The following is a 16,157-nucleotide window of genomic DNA, read 5'->3' as shown; positions in this document are numbered from 1 at the left end:
TGCTGCGGGGACTGATGTTGGGCGATTAGGCCTGGCTTGCAGACGACGTTCCAATTCATCCCATTTCGATGGGGTTGAGTTAGGGCTTTGTGAAGGCCAGTCAAGTTCTTCCACATCGATCTCAACAAACCATTTCTGTATGGACCTTGCTTTGTGCATGGGGACATTGTCATGCTGAAACAGGAAAGGTCCTTCCCCAAACTGTTGCCACAAAGTTGGAAGCACAGAATTTTCTAGAATGTCAGTGTATGCTGTAATGTTAATATTTCCTTCACTGGAACTAAGGGGCCTAGCCTGAACCATGATAAACAGCCCCAGACCATTACCGATCCTCCACCAAACTTTACAGTTGGCACTATGCATTGGGGCAGGTTCTCCTGGCATCCACCAAACCCAGATTCATCACTCCAGAGAATGCGTTTCCACTGCTCCAGAGTCCAATGGCGGCAAGCTTTACACCACTCCAGCCGACGCTTGTCATTGCACATGGTGATCTTAGGCTTGTATGAGGCTGCTCGGCCATGGAAACCCATTTAATGAAGCTCCCAACGAACAAGTTCTTGTGCTGATGTTGCTTCCAGAGGCAGTTTGGAACTCGGTAGTGAGTGTTGCACCGAGGACAGACGATTTTTAGGTGCCACGCACTTTAGCACCCGGCGGTCCTGTTCTGTGAGCTTGTGTGGCCTACCACTTCGCGACTGAGCCGTTGTTGCTCCTTGACATTTCCACTTCATAATAACAGCACTTACAGTTGACCAGCTCTAGCAGGGCAGAAACTTGACGAACTGACTTGTTGGAAAGGTGGCATCCTATGACGCTGCCACATTGAAAGTCACTGAGCTCTTTAGTAAGGCCATTCTATTGCCAATGTTTGTCTATGGAGATTGCATGGCTGTGTCTTCCATTTTATACACCTGTCAGCAAAAGGTGTGGCAGAAATAGCCGAATCCACTAATTTGAAGGGGGGTCCACATACTTTTGTATACATAGTGTATACAATATAGTATGTATAGTGTACGGTATGTGTGTGAGTGTGTGTGTGTGTGTGTTTACTTAGGTTCATGCTTCATTACCATAATTAGAAACAGTTTGGGATCAAGTCACGGCTGAAAAGGGCGAGCTGTCAGTTTACTGGAATATGTTGTTTGTTTGATTGTTCTTAAACATGTATAACACAAAGTTAATTAGTCTAATGTAGGGACCTTTCATCTTTGGCCAATCACAATCCGTCTGAAGGCTTTAGCACAGCCACGCATAATCAGACAGACTATTTGACTCACCAATCACACGCAGCTCTGCGTCAGCATAGACGACTCCATGCCGATTCTCCGCTCTACACTGGTACATCCCAGAGTCCTCAAACGTCAGTCCTCTGAACTTCAGATCATGCTTATCGTACTGTGGAAACGGAATAAATAAATATGAAACAATACGCATTTCAAAATTACAATAACATATTTTTTTCATTGTTATTACTACATTTTATAATAGGGCATGTTGATGCCTCAATGACAATAAGTGTAATGTTGACAATGTTGAAATTAAAACATCAAAATACTTTTGAAATGTAGGAATACTAAATGCAAAATGTAATTAACTAGCCTCCCTCAGCATTTCAATGGGTTTATCTGACTTGATGAAAACATCATTAATACATAATGAAGTATCAAGTTACATTGACATCAAAGTCCTCCCTCCCACTCTGTGCTGCCACTGCCTGCCTGCCTGCCTGCCTGCCTGCCTGCCTGCCTGCCTGCCTGCCTGCCTGCCTGCCTGCCTGCCTTCTCTCCTGGGTGTCTTTCAGGAGGAGGGTTGGCGTGACAGTTACTATGGCAGTGAGTTATGCAACCTCTGGGCTGGCACACTCAGAAAATACAAGAGGTACTTTCCCTCTCCTCTCCTCTCCTCTCCTCTCCTCTCCTCTCCTCTCCTCTCCTCTCCTTCTCTGACATTCTCTGAGAAACAACAAGAGCTACCTTCTCCCGAGTCTTAACACTGTGCCCTGTGTTCAGACAATTCAGACTCTGAGGAGTACCCCTGTCACAACTGTGCCACCCTGATGCTGGCTGCTGACCTTGGTAGAGAGGGTAGTGCTTTTCTATCTAAGGGACCTGGCTTTTCACACTACTGAGCCAAACCAAGCTGGCCTGGTTATGCATTTATCATAGTTGCTGGAACACTATTGCCGGCTAACCCAAACCACACTTCATATAGTATTTTGTCAACATAGTATTTTGTCAACATACAGTATTTTGTCTTCATATAGTATGTTGTCAACATATAGTATTTTGTCAACATAGTATTTTGTCAACATACAGTATTTTGTCTTCATATAGTAATTTGTCAACATATAGTATTTTGTCAACATATAGTATTTTGCTTTCATATAGTATTTTCCAGTACGGTTCCAAAAGCTATGGTGGGTGCTTAACCAGGCCAGCTCAGCACAGCTCTGCTCATCTCAGTCCAGCTCTGCTCAGCTCTGTTCAGCTCAGTCCAACTCTGCTTGTCTCTGTTCAGCTCAGCCCAACTCTGCTTGTCTCTGTTCAGCTCAGCCCAACTCTGCTCTGCTCAGCTATGTTCAGCTCAGCCCAGCAGTGTTAAAAGGGTATGTGAAACGACTTACCTGGTAGCCGTTCTTGAGCCAGTGGACGTGGGGCTTGGGCTTGCCGCTGGCCTCACAGGACATGGTGTAGTCACTGCTGATGTCCCGCTCTGTACTGCTGATGGACTCTGTCCACTCTGGGAAGGCTGGAATGGAGATGAGGAAAGGAGACTGTACAGTACGTGTATGAGGCCTGAGTCCTAATTTGAGATCACGTGTACGAGGCCTGAGTCCTAACTTGAGATCACGTGTACGAGGCCTGAGTCCTAACTTGAGATCACGTGTACGAGGCCTGAGTCCTAACTTGAGATCACGTGTACGAGGCCTGAGTCCTAACTTGAGATCACGTGTACGAGGCCTGAGTCCTAACTTGAGATCACGTGTACGAGGCCTGAGTCCTAACTTGAGATCACGTGTACCTGAGGCCTGAGTCCTAACTCACGTGAGATCACGTGAGATCACGTGTACGAGGCCTGAGTCCTAACTTGAGATCACGTGTGACGAGGCCTGAGTCCTAACTTGAGATCACGTGTTTGACGAGGCCTGAGTCCTAACTTGAGATCACGTGTACGAGGCCTGAGTCCTAATTTGAGATCACGTGTACGAGGCCTGAGTCCTAACTTGAGATCACGTGTACGAGGCCTGAGTCCTAATTTGAGATCACGTGTACGAGGCCTGAGTCCTAACTTGAGATCACGTGTACGAGGCCTGAGTCCTAATTTGAGATCACGTGTACGAGGCATGAGTCCTAACTTGAGATCACGTGTACGAGGCCTGAGTCCTCACGTGTACGAGGCCTGAGTCCTAACTTGAGATCACGTGTACGAGGCCTGAGTCCTAACTTGAGATCACGTGTACGAGGCCTGAGTCCTAACTTGAGATCACGTGTACGAGGCCTGAGTCCTAACTTGAGATCACGTGTACGAGGCCTGAGTCCTAACTTGAGATCACGCGTACGAGGCCTGAGTCCTAATTTGAGATCACGTGTAGGCCTGAGGCCTGAGTCCCTAACTTGAGATCACGTGTACGAGGCCTGAGTCCTAACTTGAGATCACGTGTACGAGGCCTGAGGCCTGAGTCCTAACTTAAGATCACGTGTACGTGAGTCGAGGCCTGAGTCCTAACTTGAGATCACGTGTACGAGGCCTGAGTCCTAACTTAAGATCACGTGTACGAGGCCTGAGTCCTAACTTGAGATCACGTGTACGAGGCCTGAGTCCTAACTTGAGATCACGTGTACGAGGCCTGAGTCCTAACTTGAGGTCAGCGCACAACATCAATGCATGATTCATGTGAAAATCTGAGTTAAGAAGTGAATGACTCAAATTAGGACTAAGCCCTGAGAGAAGAGGTGCTGAATAATAACAATTTGCAAGTCAATGACTTCCAACTACAAAGCTTGGGAGTATATACTGTATTATAAACTGGGTGGTTCGTTTCATTGTGCTTAAGAACAGCCTTTAGCAGTGGCATATTGACCATAAACCACACCTCCTCGGGCCTTATTGCTTCATTATAAATTCGATCCCTGAATGCTGATTGGCTGAAAGCCATTGTATATCAAACTGTATACCACAGGTATAACAAAACATATATTTTTACTGCTCTAATTACGCTGGTAACCAGTTTATAATAGCAATAAGGCACCCCAGGGGGTTGCCAATATACCACAACCCCTCTGGCCATATTGCTTAATTAGTAGACTAGAGACAGGGCCCTACCTTCTACAGAGACCCGAGCCCGGTGCCAGTCCTTCCCTTTGGAGTTGAGGGCCTCACACTCGTACGTCCCCTCGTCCTCATACTGCACGTGGTACAGTTGGAGGTGGGCCCCTGCCATGCTGACTTCATGATTGGCCGGCAGCTCTCCGTCCATCTTCCTCCAGCGGATCTGAGGGATGGGGCTGTGGAGAGGGGAGGAGTTAAGACATACAGTATACTGTACCTTGCAAAAGTATTCATTCCCTTTAGCTTTTTTCCTATTTTCTTGCATTACAACCTGTAATTTCATGTAATGGACATACACAAAATAGTTCAAATTGGTGAAGGTACTCTGGTCAGATGAGAATAGAATGTAGCTTTTTTGCCATCAAGGAAACGCTATGTCTGGCGCAAACCCAACATCTTGCATCACCCCGAGAATACCATCCCCACAGTGAAGCATGGTGGTGGCAGCATCATGCTGTAGGGATGTATTTCATCTGCAGGGACTGGGAGACTGGTTAGATCTGAAGGAATGATGGATGGAGCTAAATACAGGGAAACTCTTAAGGGAAACCTGTTTCAGTCTTCTAGAGATTTGAGACTGGGACGGAGGTTCACCTTCCAGCAGGACAATGACCCTAAGCATACTGCTGAAGCAACACTCGAGTGGTTGAGGTTGAACATTTAAATGTCTTGGAATGACCTAGTCAAAGCCCAGATCTCAATTCAATTGAAAATATGTGGTATGACTTAAAGATTGCTGTACACCAGCAGAACCCATCCAACTTGAAGGAGCTGGAGCAGTTTTGCCTTGAAGAATGGGCAATAATCTCAGTGACTAGATACATACCCCAAGAGACTTGCAGCTGTAATTGCTGCAAAAGGTGTCTCTACAAAGTATTGACTTTGGGGGGGGGGTGAATAGTTATACACGCTCAAGTTTTCCATTTTTTGTCTTATTTCTTGTTTGTTTCACAAAAAATGTTTTTTAGCATCTTCAAAGTGGTAGGCATGTTGTGTTAATCAAATGATACAAACCCCCCAAAAAATATATTTTAATTCCAAGTTTTAAGGCAACAAAATAGGAAAAATTCCAAGGGGGGTGAATACTTTCGCAAGACACTGTAAACACATAGCTTTGTCATGTGAATATTTACACACAGTGCATTACAATAAACCACGTCATACTCTAGGTCTGAGCAAGGATCAAATCAAATCAAATCAAATGTTATTTGTCACATGCTCCGAATATGCTTATTACAAGCCCTTAACCAACGATGCAGTTTAAGAAATAGAGTTAAGAAAATATTTACAAAATAAACGAAAGAACATGTAGGTAGTTGTAAAGGGGCATAGACAATAAACAGTGAGTAGCATCAGTGTAAAAACAAAGGGAGGGCAGGGGGTGTCAATGTAAATAGTCCTGGTGGCCATTTGATTAATTGTTCAGCAGTCTTATGGCTTGGGGGTAGAAGCTGTTAAGGAGACGTTTTAGTACCTAGACTTGGTGGTCCGGTACCGCTTGCTGTGCGGTAACAGAGGGAACAGTCTATGACTTGGGGGACTGGAGTCTTTGACTATTTTTTGGGCTTTCCTCTGACACCGCTTAATATATAGAGTATCAGTTAGATGTTTGGACACACCTACTCATTCCAGGGTTTTTCTTTATTTTTTTACTATTTTCTACATGAAATAACCCATATGGAATCAATCTTCCTAATGTGTTTGAACAGTTGTGTTGTGACAAGGTAGGGGAGATAGCTCTATTTGGTAAAAGACCAAGTCCATATTATGACAAGAACAGCTCAAATAAGCAAAGAGCAGTGCAGTTGCAAAACCATCAAGCGCTATGATGAAACTGGCTCTCATGAGGACCGCCACAGGAATGGAAGACCCAGAGTTACCTCTGCAGCAGAGGATAAATTCATTAGAGTTACCAGCCTCAGAAATTGCAGCCCAAATAAATGCTTCACATAGTTCAAGTAACAATCACGTCAACATCAATTGTTCAGAGGAGACTGTGTGAATCAGGCCTTCATGGTTGAATTGCTGCAAAGAAACCACAACTAATGAACACCAAAAAGTAGAAGAGACTTGCTTAGGCCAAGAAACACGATCAATGGACATCAGACCGGTGGAAATCTGTCCTTTGGTCTGATGAGTCAACATCTGAGATTTTTGGCTCCAACTGCTGTGGCTTTGTGAGACGAAGATTAGGTGAACGGATGATCTCACCATGTGTGGTTCCCAACGTGAAGCATGGAGGAGGTGTGATGGTGTGGGGGTGCTTTGCTGGTGACACTGTCTGTGATATATATAGTATTCAAGGCACATTTAATCAGCATGGCTACCACTGCATTCTGCAGCAATACGCCATCCCATCTGCTTTTCGCTTAGTGGGACTATCATTTGTTTTTCAACAGGACAATGACCCAACACACCTCCAGGCTGTGTAAGGGCTATTTGACCAAGAAGGAGAGTGATGGGGTGCTGCATAAGATGACCTGGCCTCCACAATCACCAGACCTCAACCCAATTGAGATGGTTTGGAATGAGTTGGACCGCAGAGTGAAGGAAAAGCAGCAAACAAATGCTCAGGATATGTGAGAACTCCTTCAAGACTCCTTCAAGACTGGGGCTCCCGAGTGGCGCAGCGGTCTAAGGCATCACTACAGACACCCTGGTGCGAATCCAGGCAGTATCACAACTGGCCGTGATTGGGAGTACCATAGGGCGGTGCACAATTGGCCCAGCGTCATCTGGGTTTGGCCGGTGAAAGCCGTCATTGTAAATAATAATTTGTTCTTTACTGACTTGCCTAGTTAAATAAAGGTAAAAAAGCTTTTAAAGACTGTTGGAAAAATATTCCTCATGAAGCTGGTTGAGAGAATGCCAAGAGTGTGCAAAGCTGTCATCAAGGCAAAGGGTAGCTACTTTGAAAAATCAAAAATATTTTTTTTGTTTTGTTTAACACTTTTTTGGTTATTACATTATTCTATATGTTATTTCATAGTTTTGATGTCTTCACTATTATTCTACAATGTAGAAAATAGTACAAATAAAGATAAAACCTTGAATGAGTAGGTGTGTCCAAACTTTTGACATATACTGTAGGTCCTGGATGGCTGGAAGCTTGGTCCCAGTGATGTACTGGGCCTACAGAGGGTACACACTACCCTCTGTAGCGCATTATGGTCGGATGCTGAGCAGTTGCCATACCAGGCAGTGATGCAACCAGCACCAGCTGGTGCAGCTGTAGAACCTTTTGAGGATCTGGGGACCCATGACAAATCTTTTCAGTCTCCTGAGGGGGAAAAGATGTTGTCATAATCTCTTCACGACTGTCTTGGTCTGTTTGGACCTGTTGGTGATGTAGACACCAAGGAACTTGAAATTCTCAACCCGCTCCACTCCAGCCTCGATGTGGATGGGGGAATGTTCGGCCCTCCTTTCCCTGTAATCCACGATAATCTTCTTTGTCTTGCTCACATTGAGGGAGAGGTTGTTGTTCTGCCACACACAGCCAGGTCTCTAACCTCCTCCTTATAGGCTGTCTCATCGTTGTCGGTGATCAGGCCTACCACTGTTGTGTCATCAGCAAATGTAATGATGGTGTTGGAGTCGTGCTTGGCCATGCAGTCGTGGGTGAACAGGGAGTACAGGAGGGGACTAAGCACGCAACCCTGAGGGGCCCCTGTGTTGAGGATCAGTGTGGCAGATGTGTTGTTCCCCACCCTTACTACCTGGAGGTAGCCTGTCAGGAAGTCCAGGATCTAGTCGCAGAGAGATATTTAGTCCCAGGATCCTTAGCTTAGTGATGAGCTTTGTGGGCACTATGGTGTTGAACGCTGAGCTGTAGTCAATGAACAACATTCTCACATAGGCGTTCCTTTTGTCCAGGTGGGAAAAGAGCAGTGTGAAGTGCGATTGAGATTGCGTCATCTGTGGATTTGTTGGGGCGGTATGCGAATTGGAGTGGGTCTAGGGTTTCCGGGATGATGGTGTTGATGTGAGCCATGACCAGCCTTTCAAAGCACTTCATGACTACCGACGTGAGTGCTACGGAGCGGTAGTCATTTAGCCAGGTTACCTTCCCTTTCTTGGGCACAGGGACTATGGTGGTCTGCTTGAAACATGTGGTTATTACAGACTCGGTCAAGGAAAGATTGAAAATAACAGTGAAGACATTTGGTCAATGCATGCTCTGAGTACACGTCATGGTAATCCGTCTGGCCCCCGCGGCCAATTGATTGTTGACCTGTTTAAAGGTCTTGCTCACATTGGCTACGGAGAGCGTGATCACACAGTCATCTGGAACAGCTGGTGTTCTCATGCATGCTTCAGTGTTGCTTGCCTCGAAGCGAGCATAAAAGCACAAAATGTAGTTCTAACAATGCACTGGTTATATCGAGACTTACTTTCCCAGGGCGAAGCATTCCAGTGTGATGTTCTGGCCCACCAGTGCAAAGGTGTCTGGGAACTTGACTTTGATATCAGCAGGGTACTTCCTTATTGGGCCTGATTGGTGGGGAAACAGGAAATAGAAACAAGTGGACGTGAGTCACCTGTTTATTCATAGCACAAATTAGACCAGCAGCAATACATTAGTTCACTCTGTGTGGTGACAAGGTGATGCATTTGGTTGGAGGCACTTCATTGTAAATGGGTGCGTTTGCATCTCTCTCTCTCTCTCTCTCTCTCTCTCACACTCACACTCACACTCACACTCACACACACACACGCGCACACACAATGCTTCCAGCTCAGTTTGCCCTTCCTGATGAGTTGTAACAGTGCAGTGCTAGATATGGGCCACGACACAGCCAGAGGCCCCTATTATAGTGTGGTGATGTAGACATGGTAAAACATATGCATGACAGAGAATAGAGCTCCTGAAGTGTTGTCGAGTAAACTACTGTTCTCAACTACAACACAACATGCTAGACTGATCCCTATACTGTTTGTGCTCTATCCAACTCCTTGAGTAATTCCCATACCTAACATCACATGACCTCCAGGTGAACTCTAGGATTCTCTTAAACTTTTTCTCTTGTCAAGATTTTTCCATATTGAGACAAACATACAACAAAAGGCTCTCTCTCTCCCCACACTTCAGCTGTGGTCTCTGTCTCCAGAGATGGAGTCCGCCCGACTAACCCTACCTCTCTTATCCCTGAGATTCATCCTCTCTTAGGTTCATGTGTGGTTCTCTGGTCTTAAGATGGACCAACTCTTTGGACCAACTCTGTCCTAAGCAAAACGAAGCAAACTACAGACAGTAGGTAATTGTGTGACGACTAAAACTTAGATAGTGATCAAGGTGATCGTATAAGTTGTAGAGTGATGCTGAATAATGGGAGGACTATCTTTACTGATTCCTATTTTTTAATAGGTAACAAAACCAGCTTCTAATGTTCAGCCAGGGGGACAAAAGGTATGTGCAGATTGGTGGATGTTGTGGTATTCATTACGCTACAGGTTTCTATCTCAACGTAGAGGAAAACAGAAACTAACGTTCTGCCAGGGGGACAAAAGGTATGTGCAGATTGGTGGATGTTGTGGTATTCATTACGCTACAGGTTTCTATCTCAACGTAGAGGAAAACAGAAACTAACGTTCTGCCAGGGGGACAAAAGGTATGTGCAGACTGGTGGATGTTGTGGTATTCATTACGCTACAGGTTTCTATCTCAACGTAGAGCAAACAGAAACTAACGTTCAGCCAGGGGGACAAAAGGTATGTGCAGACTGGTGGATGTTGTGGTATTCATTACGCTACAGGTTTCTATCTCAACGTAGAGCAAACAGAAACTAACGTTCTGCCAGGGGGACAAAAGGTATGTGCAGACTGGTGGATGTTGTGGTATTCATTACGCTACAGGTTTCTATCTCAACGTAGAGCAAACAGAAACTAACGTTCTGCCAGGGGGACAAAAGGTATGTGCAGACTGGTGGATGTTGTGGTATTCATTACGCTACAGGTTTCTATCTCAACGTAGAGCAAACAGAAACTAACGTTCAGCCAGAGGGACGAGGGGGATGAACTTGCTGAAGACGCTCTTGGCGATGGAGGCACTGGAGACGAAGCAGGAGTAGTTTCCGCTGTCAGACGAGTCCACCTGGTGACAGACATCAACAATTCATGAAAAACACAACAAATGCATTATATAGGGCAGTGGTTCCCAAACCTTGTTATAGTCCCGTACCCCTTCAAACATTCAACCTCCAGCTGCGTACCCCTCTAGCACCAGGGTCAGCTGTACCCCCTCTAGCACCAGGGTCAGCACACTCTCAAATGTTGATTTTTGCCATCATTGTAAGCCTGCCACACACACATACTATACAATACATGTATTAATTTCAGTTTTTGTCACAACCCGGCTCGTGGGAAGTGACAAAGAGCTCTAGTAGGACCAGGACAGAAATAATAATATAATAATAAATCAATAATTTTGCTCTTTATTTAGCCATCTTACATATAAAACCGTATTTGTTCATAAAGAATTGTGAATAACTCACCACAGGTTAATGAGAAGAGTGTGCTTGAAAGGATGCACATACCTCTGCGGTGTTGGGTCTGTGCCTGTATTTAGTTTTCATGCTTGTGAGGGCCAGGAATCCACTCTCACATACAGTGCCTTGCGAAAGTATTCGGCCCCCTTGAACTTTGCGACCTTTTGCCACATTTCAGGCTTCAAACATAAATATATAAAACTGTATTTTTTTGTGAAGAATCAACAACAAGTGGGACACAATCATGAAGTGGAACGACATTTATTGGATATTTCAAACTTTTTTAACAAATCAAAAACTGAAAAATTGGGCGTGCAAAATTATTCAGCCCCTTTACTTTCAGTGCAGCAAACTCTCTCCAGAAGTTCAGTGAGGATCTCTGAATGATCCAATGTTGACCTAAATGACTAATGATGATAAATACAATCCACCTGTGTGTAATCAAGTCTCCGTATAAATGCACCTGCACTGTGATAGTCTCAGAGGTCCGTTAAAATCGCAGAGAGCATCATGAAGAACAAGGAACACACCAGGCAGGTCCGAGATACTGTTGTGAAGAAGTTTAAAGCCGGATTTGGATACAAAAAGATTTCCCAAGCTTTAAACATCCCAAGGAGCACTGTGCAAGCAATAATATTGAAATGGAAGGAGTATCAGACCACTGCAAATCTACCAAGACCTGGCCGTCCCTCTAAACTTTCAGCTCATACAAGGAGAAGACTGATCAGAGATGCAGCCAAGAGGCCCATGATCACTCTGGATGAACTGCAGAGATCTACAGCTGAGGTGGGAGACTCTGTCCATAGGACAACAATCAGTCGTATATTGCACAAATCTGGCCTTTATGGAAGAGTGGCAAGAAGAAAGCCATTTCTTAAAGATATCCATAAAAAGTGTTGTTTAAAGTTTGCCACAAGCCACCTGGGAGACACACCAAACATGTGGAAGAAGGTGCTCTGGTCAGATGAAACCAAAATTGAACTTTTTGGCAACAACGCAAAACGTTATGTTTGGCGTAAAAGCAACACCCTGAACACACCATCCCCACTGTCAAACATGGTGGTGGCAGCATCATGGTTTGGGCCTGCTTTTCTTCAGCAGGGACAGGGAAGATGGTTAAAATTGATGGGAAGATGGATGGAGCCAAATACAGGACCATTCTGGAAGAAAACCTGATGGAGTCTGCAAAAGACCTGAGACTGGGACAGAGATTTGTCTTCCAACAAGACAATGATCCAAAACATAAAGCAAAATCTACAATGGAATGGTTCAAAAATAAACATATCCAGGTGTTAGATTGGCCAAGTCAAAGTCCAGACCTGAATCCAATCGAGAATCTGTGGAAAGAACTGAAAACTGCTGTTCACAAATGCTCTCCATCCAACCTCACTGTGCTCGAGCTGTTTTGCAAGGAGGAATGGGAAAAAATTTCAGTCTCTCGATGTGCAAAACTGATAGAGACATACCCCAAGCGACTTACAGCTGTAATCGCAGCAAAAGGTGGTGCTACAAAGTATTAACTTAAGGGGGCTGAATAATTTTGCACGCCCAATTTTTCAGTTTTTGATTTGTTAAAAAAGTTTGAAATATCCAATAAATGTCTTTCCACTTCAGAATTGTGTCCCACTTGTTGTTGATTCTTCACAAAAAAATACAGTTTTATATCTTTATGTTTGAAGCCTGAAATGTGGCAAAAGGTCGCAAAGTTCAAGGGGGCCGAATACTTTCGCAAGGCACTGTAGGTACGTGGTTGCAAAGGGCATCAGTGTCTTCACAGCATGATTTTCCAAGGCAAGAAACTGAGCGCAGTGGTTTCTGATTAAATTCAATTTTTACAGAACCTCTTGTTGCAACTTCGATGAGGCTCTCTTGTTCAGATATCAGTAAGTGGACATGGGCATGAGAGGGATAACGAATCCAGTTGTTTGATTCGTCCATTTCGGGAAAGTACCTGCGTAATTGCGCACCCAGCTCACTCAGGTGCTTCGCTATATCACATTTGACATTGTCCGTAAGCTTGAGTTAATTTGCACACAAAAAATCATACAATGATGGAAAGATCTGTGTGTTGTCCTTGTTAATGCAGACAGAGAAGAGCTCCAACTTCTTAATCATAGCCTCAATTTTGTCCCGCACATTGAATATAGTTGCGGAGAGTCCCTGTAATCCTAGATTCAGATTTTTTGGGGGAGAAAAAAACATCACCCAGACAGACCAGTTGTGTGAGAAATTTGTCATAATGCAAGCGGTCAGACTAGTGAAAAGTATGGTCTTTAAAGAAAACTTTGAGCTCGTCTCTCAATTTAAAAAAACGTGTCAATACTCTGCCCCTTGATAACCACCGCACTTCTGTATGTTGTAAAAGCGTTACATGGTAGCTTCCCATATCATTGCATAATGCAGAAAATACACGAGAGTTCAAGGCCCTTGCTTTAACAAAGTTAACCATTTTCACAGTTGTGTCCAAAACGTTTTTCTGGCTGTCAGCCATTCCCTTGGCAGCAAGAGCCTCTCTGTGGATGCTGCAGTGTACCCAAGTGGCGTCGGGAGCAACTGCTTGCACGAGCATTACCACTCCACTATGTCTCCCTGTCATGGCTTTTGCACCTTCAGTATAGATAACAGCACATCTTGACCACCAAAGTCCATTTGATGTCACAAAGCTGTCCAGTACTTTAAAAAATATCCTCTCATGTTGTCCTGGTTTCCAGAAGAGGATGTCTTCCTTAATTGACCCCCCATAAACGTAACGGACCTATACCAGGATCTGTGCCAGGCCCGCCACGTCTGTTGACTCATCCAGCTGTAACAGACATATACCAGGAGCTGTTCCAGGCACGCCACGTCTGTTGACTCATCCAGCTGTAACAGACATATACCAGGAGCTGTTCCAGGCAAGCCACGTCTGTTGACTCATCCAGCTGTAACAGACATATACCAGGAGCTGTTCCAGGCACGCCACGTCTGTTGACTCATCCAGCTGTAACAGACATATACCAGGAGCTGTTCCAGGCACGCCACGTCTGTTGACTCATCCAGCTGTAACAGACATATACCAGGAGCTGTTCCAGGCACGCCACGTCTGTTGACTCATCCAGCTGTAACAGACATATACCAGGAGCTGTTCCAGGCACGCCACGTCTGTTGACTCATCCAGCTGTAACAGACATATACCAGGAGCTGTTCCAGGCACGCCACGTCTGTTGACTCATCCAGCTGTAACGCATAGAATTCACTGGCTTGTATGTGAAGCAGTAATTGTCTGAAAAGGTCTCCTGCCATGTCACTGATGCTGATGGTCAAACAGTGTTCTTTGATGAAGAAGATGCAGTACCTTGTCTGTATAGTTTGTTTGGCCTTTTCCCCCCAACGTTGTCCCAGCCATATCCGCGGCAGCAGGAAGAATGAAGTCCTCCACAATAGTGTGGGGCTTGCCTGTCCCAGCCATATCCGCGGCAGCAGGAAGAATGAAGTCCTCCACAATAGTTTGGGGCTTGCCTGTCCCAGCCATATCCACGGCAGCAGGAAGAATGAAGTCCTCCACAATAGTGTGGGGCTTGCCTGTCCCAGCCATATCCACGGCAGCAGGAAGAATGAAGTCCTCCACAATAGTTTGGGGCTTGCCTGTCCTAGCCACTCGGTAGCTCACCATATAAGATGCTTCTAGCCCCTTCTTATTAATGATATCTGTTGCTTTTACACATGTCTTACTACTCGAAAGTAGTCTTTATGTCACGACTTCCGCCGAAGTCGGTTCCTCTCCTTTTTCGCGCGGCGTTCGGTGGTCGACGTCACCGGCCTTCTAGCCACCGCCAATCCACTTTTCATTGTGGAGGTGGACGCGTCCGAGGCTGGGATAGGAGCCGTGCTCTCTCAGCGCTCGGGCACGCCACCAAAGCTCCACCCCTGTGCTTTCTTTTCGAAGAAGCTCAGCCCGGCAGAGCGAAACTATGATGTGGGGGGCTGGGAGCTGTTCGCTGTTGTCAAGGCTCTGAAGGCGTGGAGACATTGGCTTGAGGGGGCTAAACACCCTTTTCTCATCTAGATTGACCACCGCAATCTGGAGTACATCCGGGTGGCGAGGAGACTGAACCCTCACCAGGCAAGGTGGGCCATATTCTGTACCCGTTTTGTTTTCACTCTGTCCTATAGACGAGGTTCCCAGAACGCTGAGGCAGAGGCGCTGTTCCGGATGTATGCCACAGAGGAGCGGTCCATGGATCACACTCCCATACCTCCCGGCCTCTTGTCTGGTGGCAGCGGTGGTGTGGGAGCTGGACGCGGACATCGAGCGTGCGTTACGCAGAGAGCCCACTCCCCCCCAGTGTCCAGCTGGGCGCCTGTACTTTCCGTCGGCTGTCCGCGACCGTTTGATCTATTGGGCCCACACGTCACCCTCATCTGGTCATCCTGGCATCGGGCGGATGGTGCGTTGCCTTAGTGGGAAGTACTGGTGGTCCACCATGGCCAAGGACAAGGGGTTTATGTTTCCTCCTGCTCAGTGTGCGCCCAGTCCAAGGCCACTAGGCACCTGCCCAGAGGGAAGCTACAACCCCTACCCGTTCCACAACGGCCGTGGTCGCACCTGTCGGTGGACTTCCTGATGCATCTGCCTCCCTCACAGGGCAACACTACGATCCTGGTCGTTGTGGATCGGTTTTCTAAGTCCTGCCGTCTCCTCCCTTTGTCCGATCTCCCTACGGCTCTACAGACTGCAGAGGCCATGTTCACTCATGTCTTCCGGCACTACAGGGTGCCCGAGGACATAGTCTCTGATCGGGATCCCCAGTTCACGTCCAGGGTCTGGAGAGCGTTCATGGAACGTCTGGGGGTCTCGGGCAGCCTCATCTCAGGTTTTCACCCCGAGAGTAACGGGCAGGTGGAGAGAGTCAACCAGGATGTGGGTAGGTTTCTGCGGTCATATTGCCAGGACCGGCCGGGGGAGTGGGCAGCGTTCATCCCTTGGGCAGAGATGGCCCCCTGGGCAGAGATCCGCCACTCCTCCACTAGCCTCTCGCACCGGGGGACCGGGTCTGGCTCTCGACCCGAAACCTGCCTCTGAAACCTGCCGGAAGCTGGGTACGCGGTTTGTGGGGCCATTCAAAGTCCTGAGGAGACTGAATGAGGTATGCTACAGGTTACATCTTCCCCCAGATTATCATATTAATCCCTCGTTCCATGTGTCTCTCCTCAGGCCAGTGGTGGCTGGTACACTCCAGGAAGCTGAGATGCGCTCCCCCCTCTGGACATCGAGGGGGCCCCGGCGTATGCTGTTCGAGCTATCCTGGACTCAAGGCGTCGGGCGAGGGGCCTTCAGTACCTCGTGGAATGGGAGGG

At 46.4% G+C, this 16,157-nt stretch overlaps 1 protein-coding gene across 2 annotated transcripts in view; it reads right to left on the bottom strand.

Moving 5' to 3' along the window:
• Positions 1-16,157, bottom strand: part of LOC115115226 (contactin-1a-like) — a 181,215-nt gene that overhangs the window by 34,073 nt on the left and 130,985 nt on the right. For both annotated transcript variants that reach the window (XM_065022342.1, XM_065022343.1), the window contains exons 8-12: positions 10,324-10,426; positions 8,727-8,826; positions 4,327-4,508; positions 2,627-2,751; positions 1,281-1,398 (exon numbers count right to left, since the gene is read on the bottom strand). In XM_065022342.1, coding sequence (XP_064878414.1) covers positions 1,281-1,398; positions 2,627-2,751; positions 4,327-4,508; positions 8,727-8,826; positions 10,324-10,426 — 628 coding nt within the window. The remainder of the gene's footprint in view (positions 1-1,280; positions 1,399-2,626; positions 2,752-4,326; positions 4,509-8,726; positions 8,827-10,323; positions 10,427-16,157) is intronic.

The sequence above is a fragment of the Oncorhynchus nerka genome, linkage group LG9a, assembly GCF_034236695.1.
Source record: "Oncorhynchus nerka isolate Pitt River linkage group LG9a, Oner_Uvic_2.0, whole genome shotgun sequence".
Taxonomy (NCBI): domain Eukaryota; kingdom Metazoa; phylum Chordata; class Actinopteri; order Salmoniformes; family Salmonidae; genus Oncorhynchus; species Oncorhynchus nerka.
Note: the sequence above shows the minus strand (reverse complement) of the source record. Positions and strands in the feature narration are given on the sequence as shown.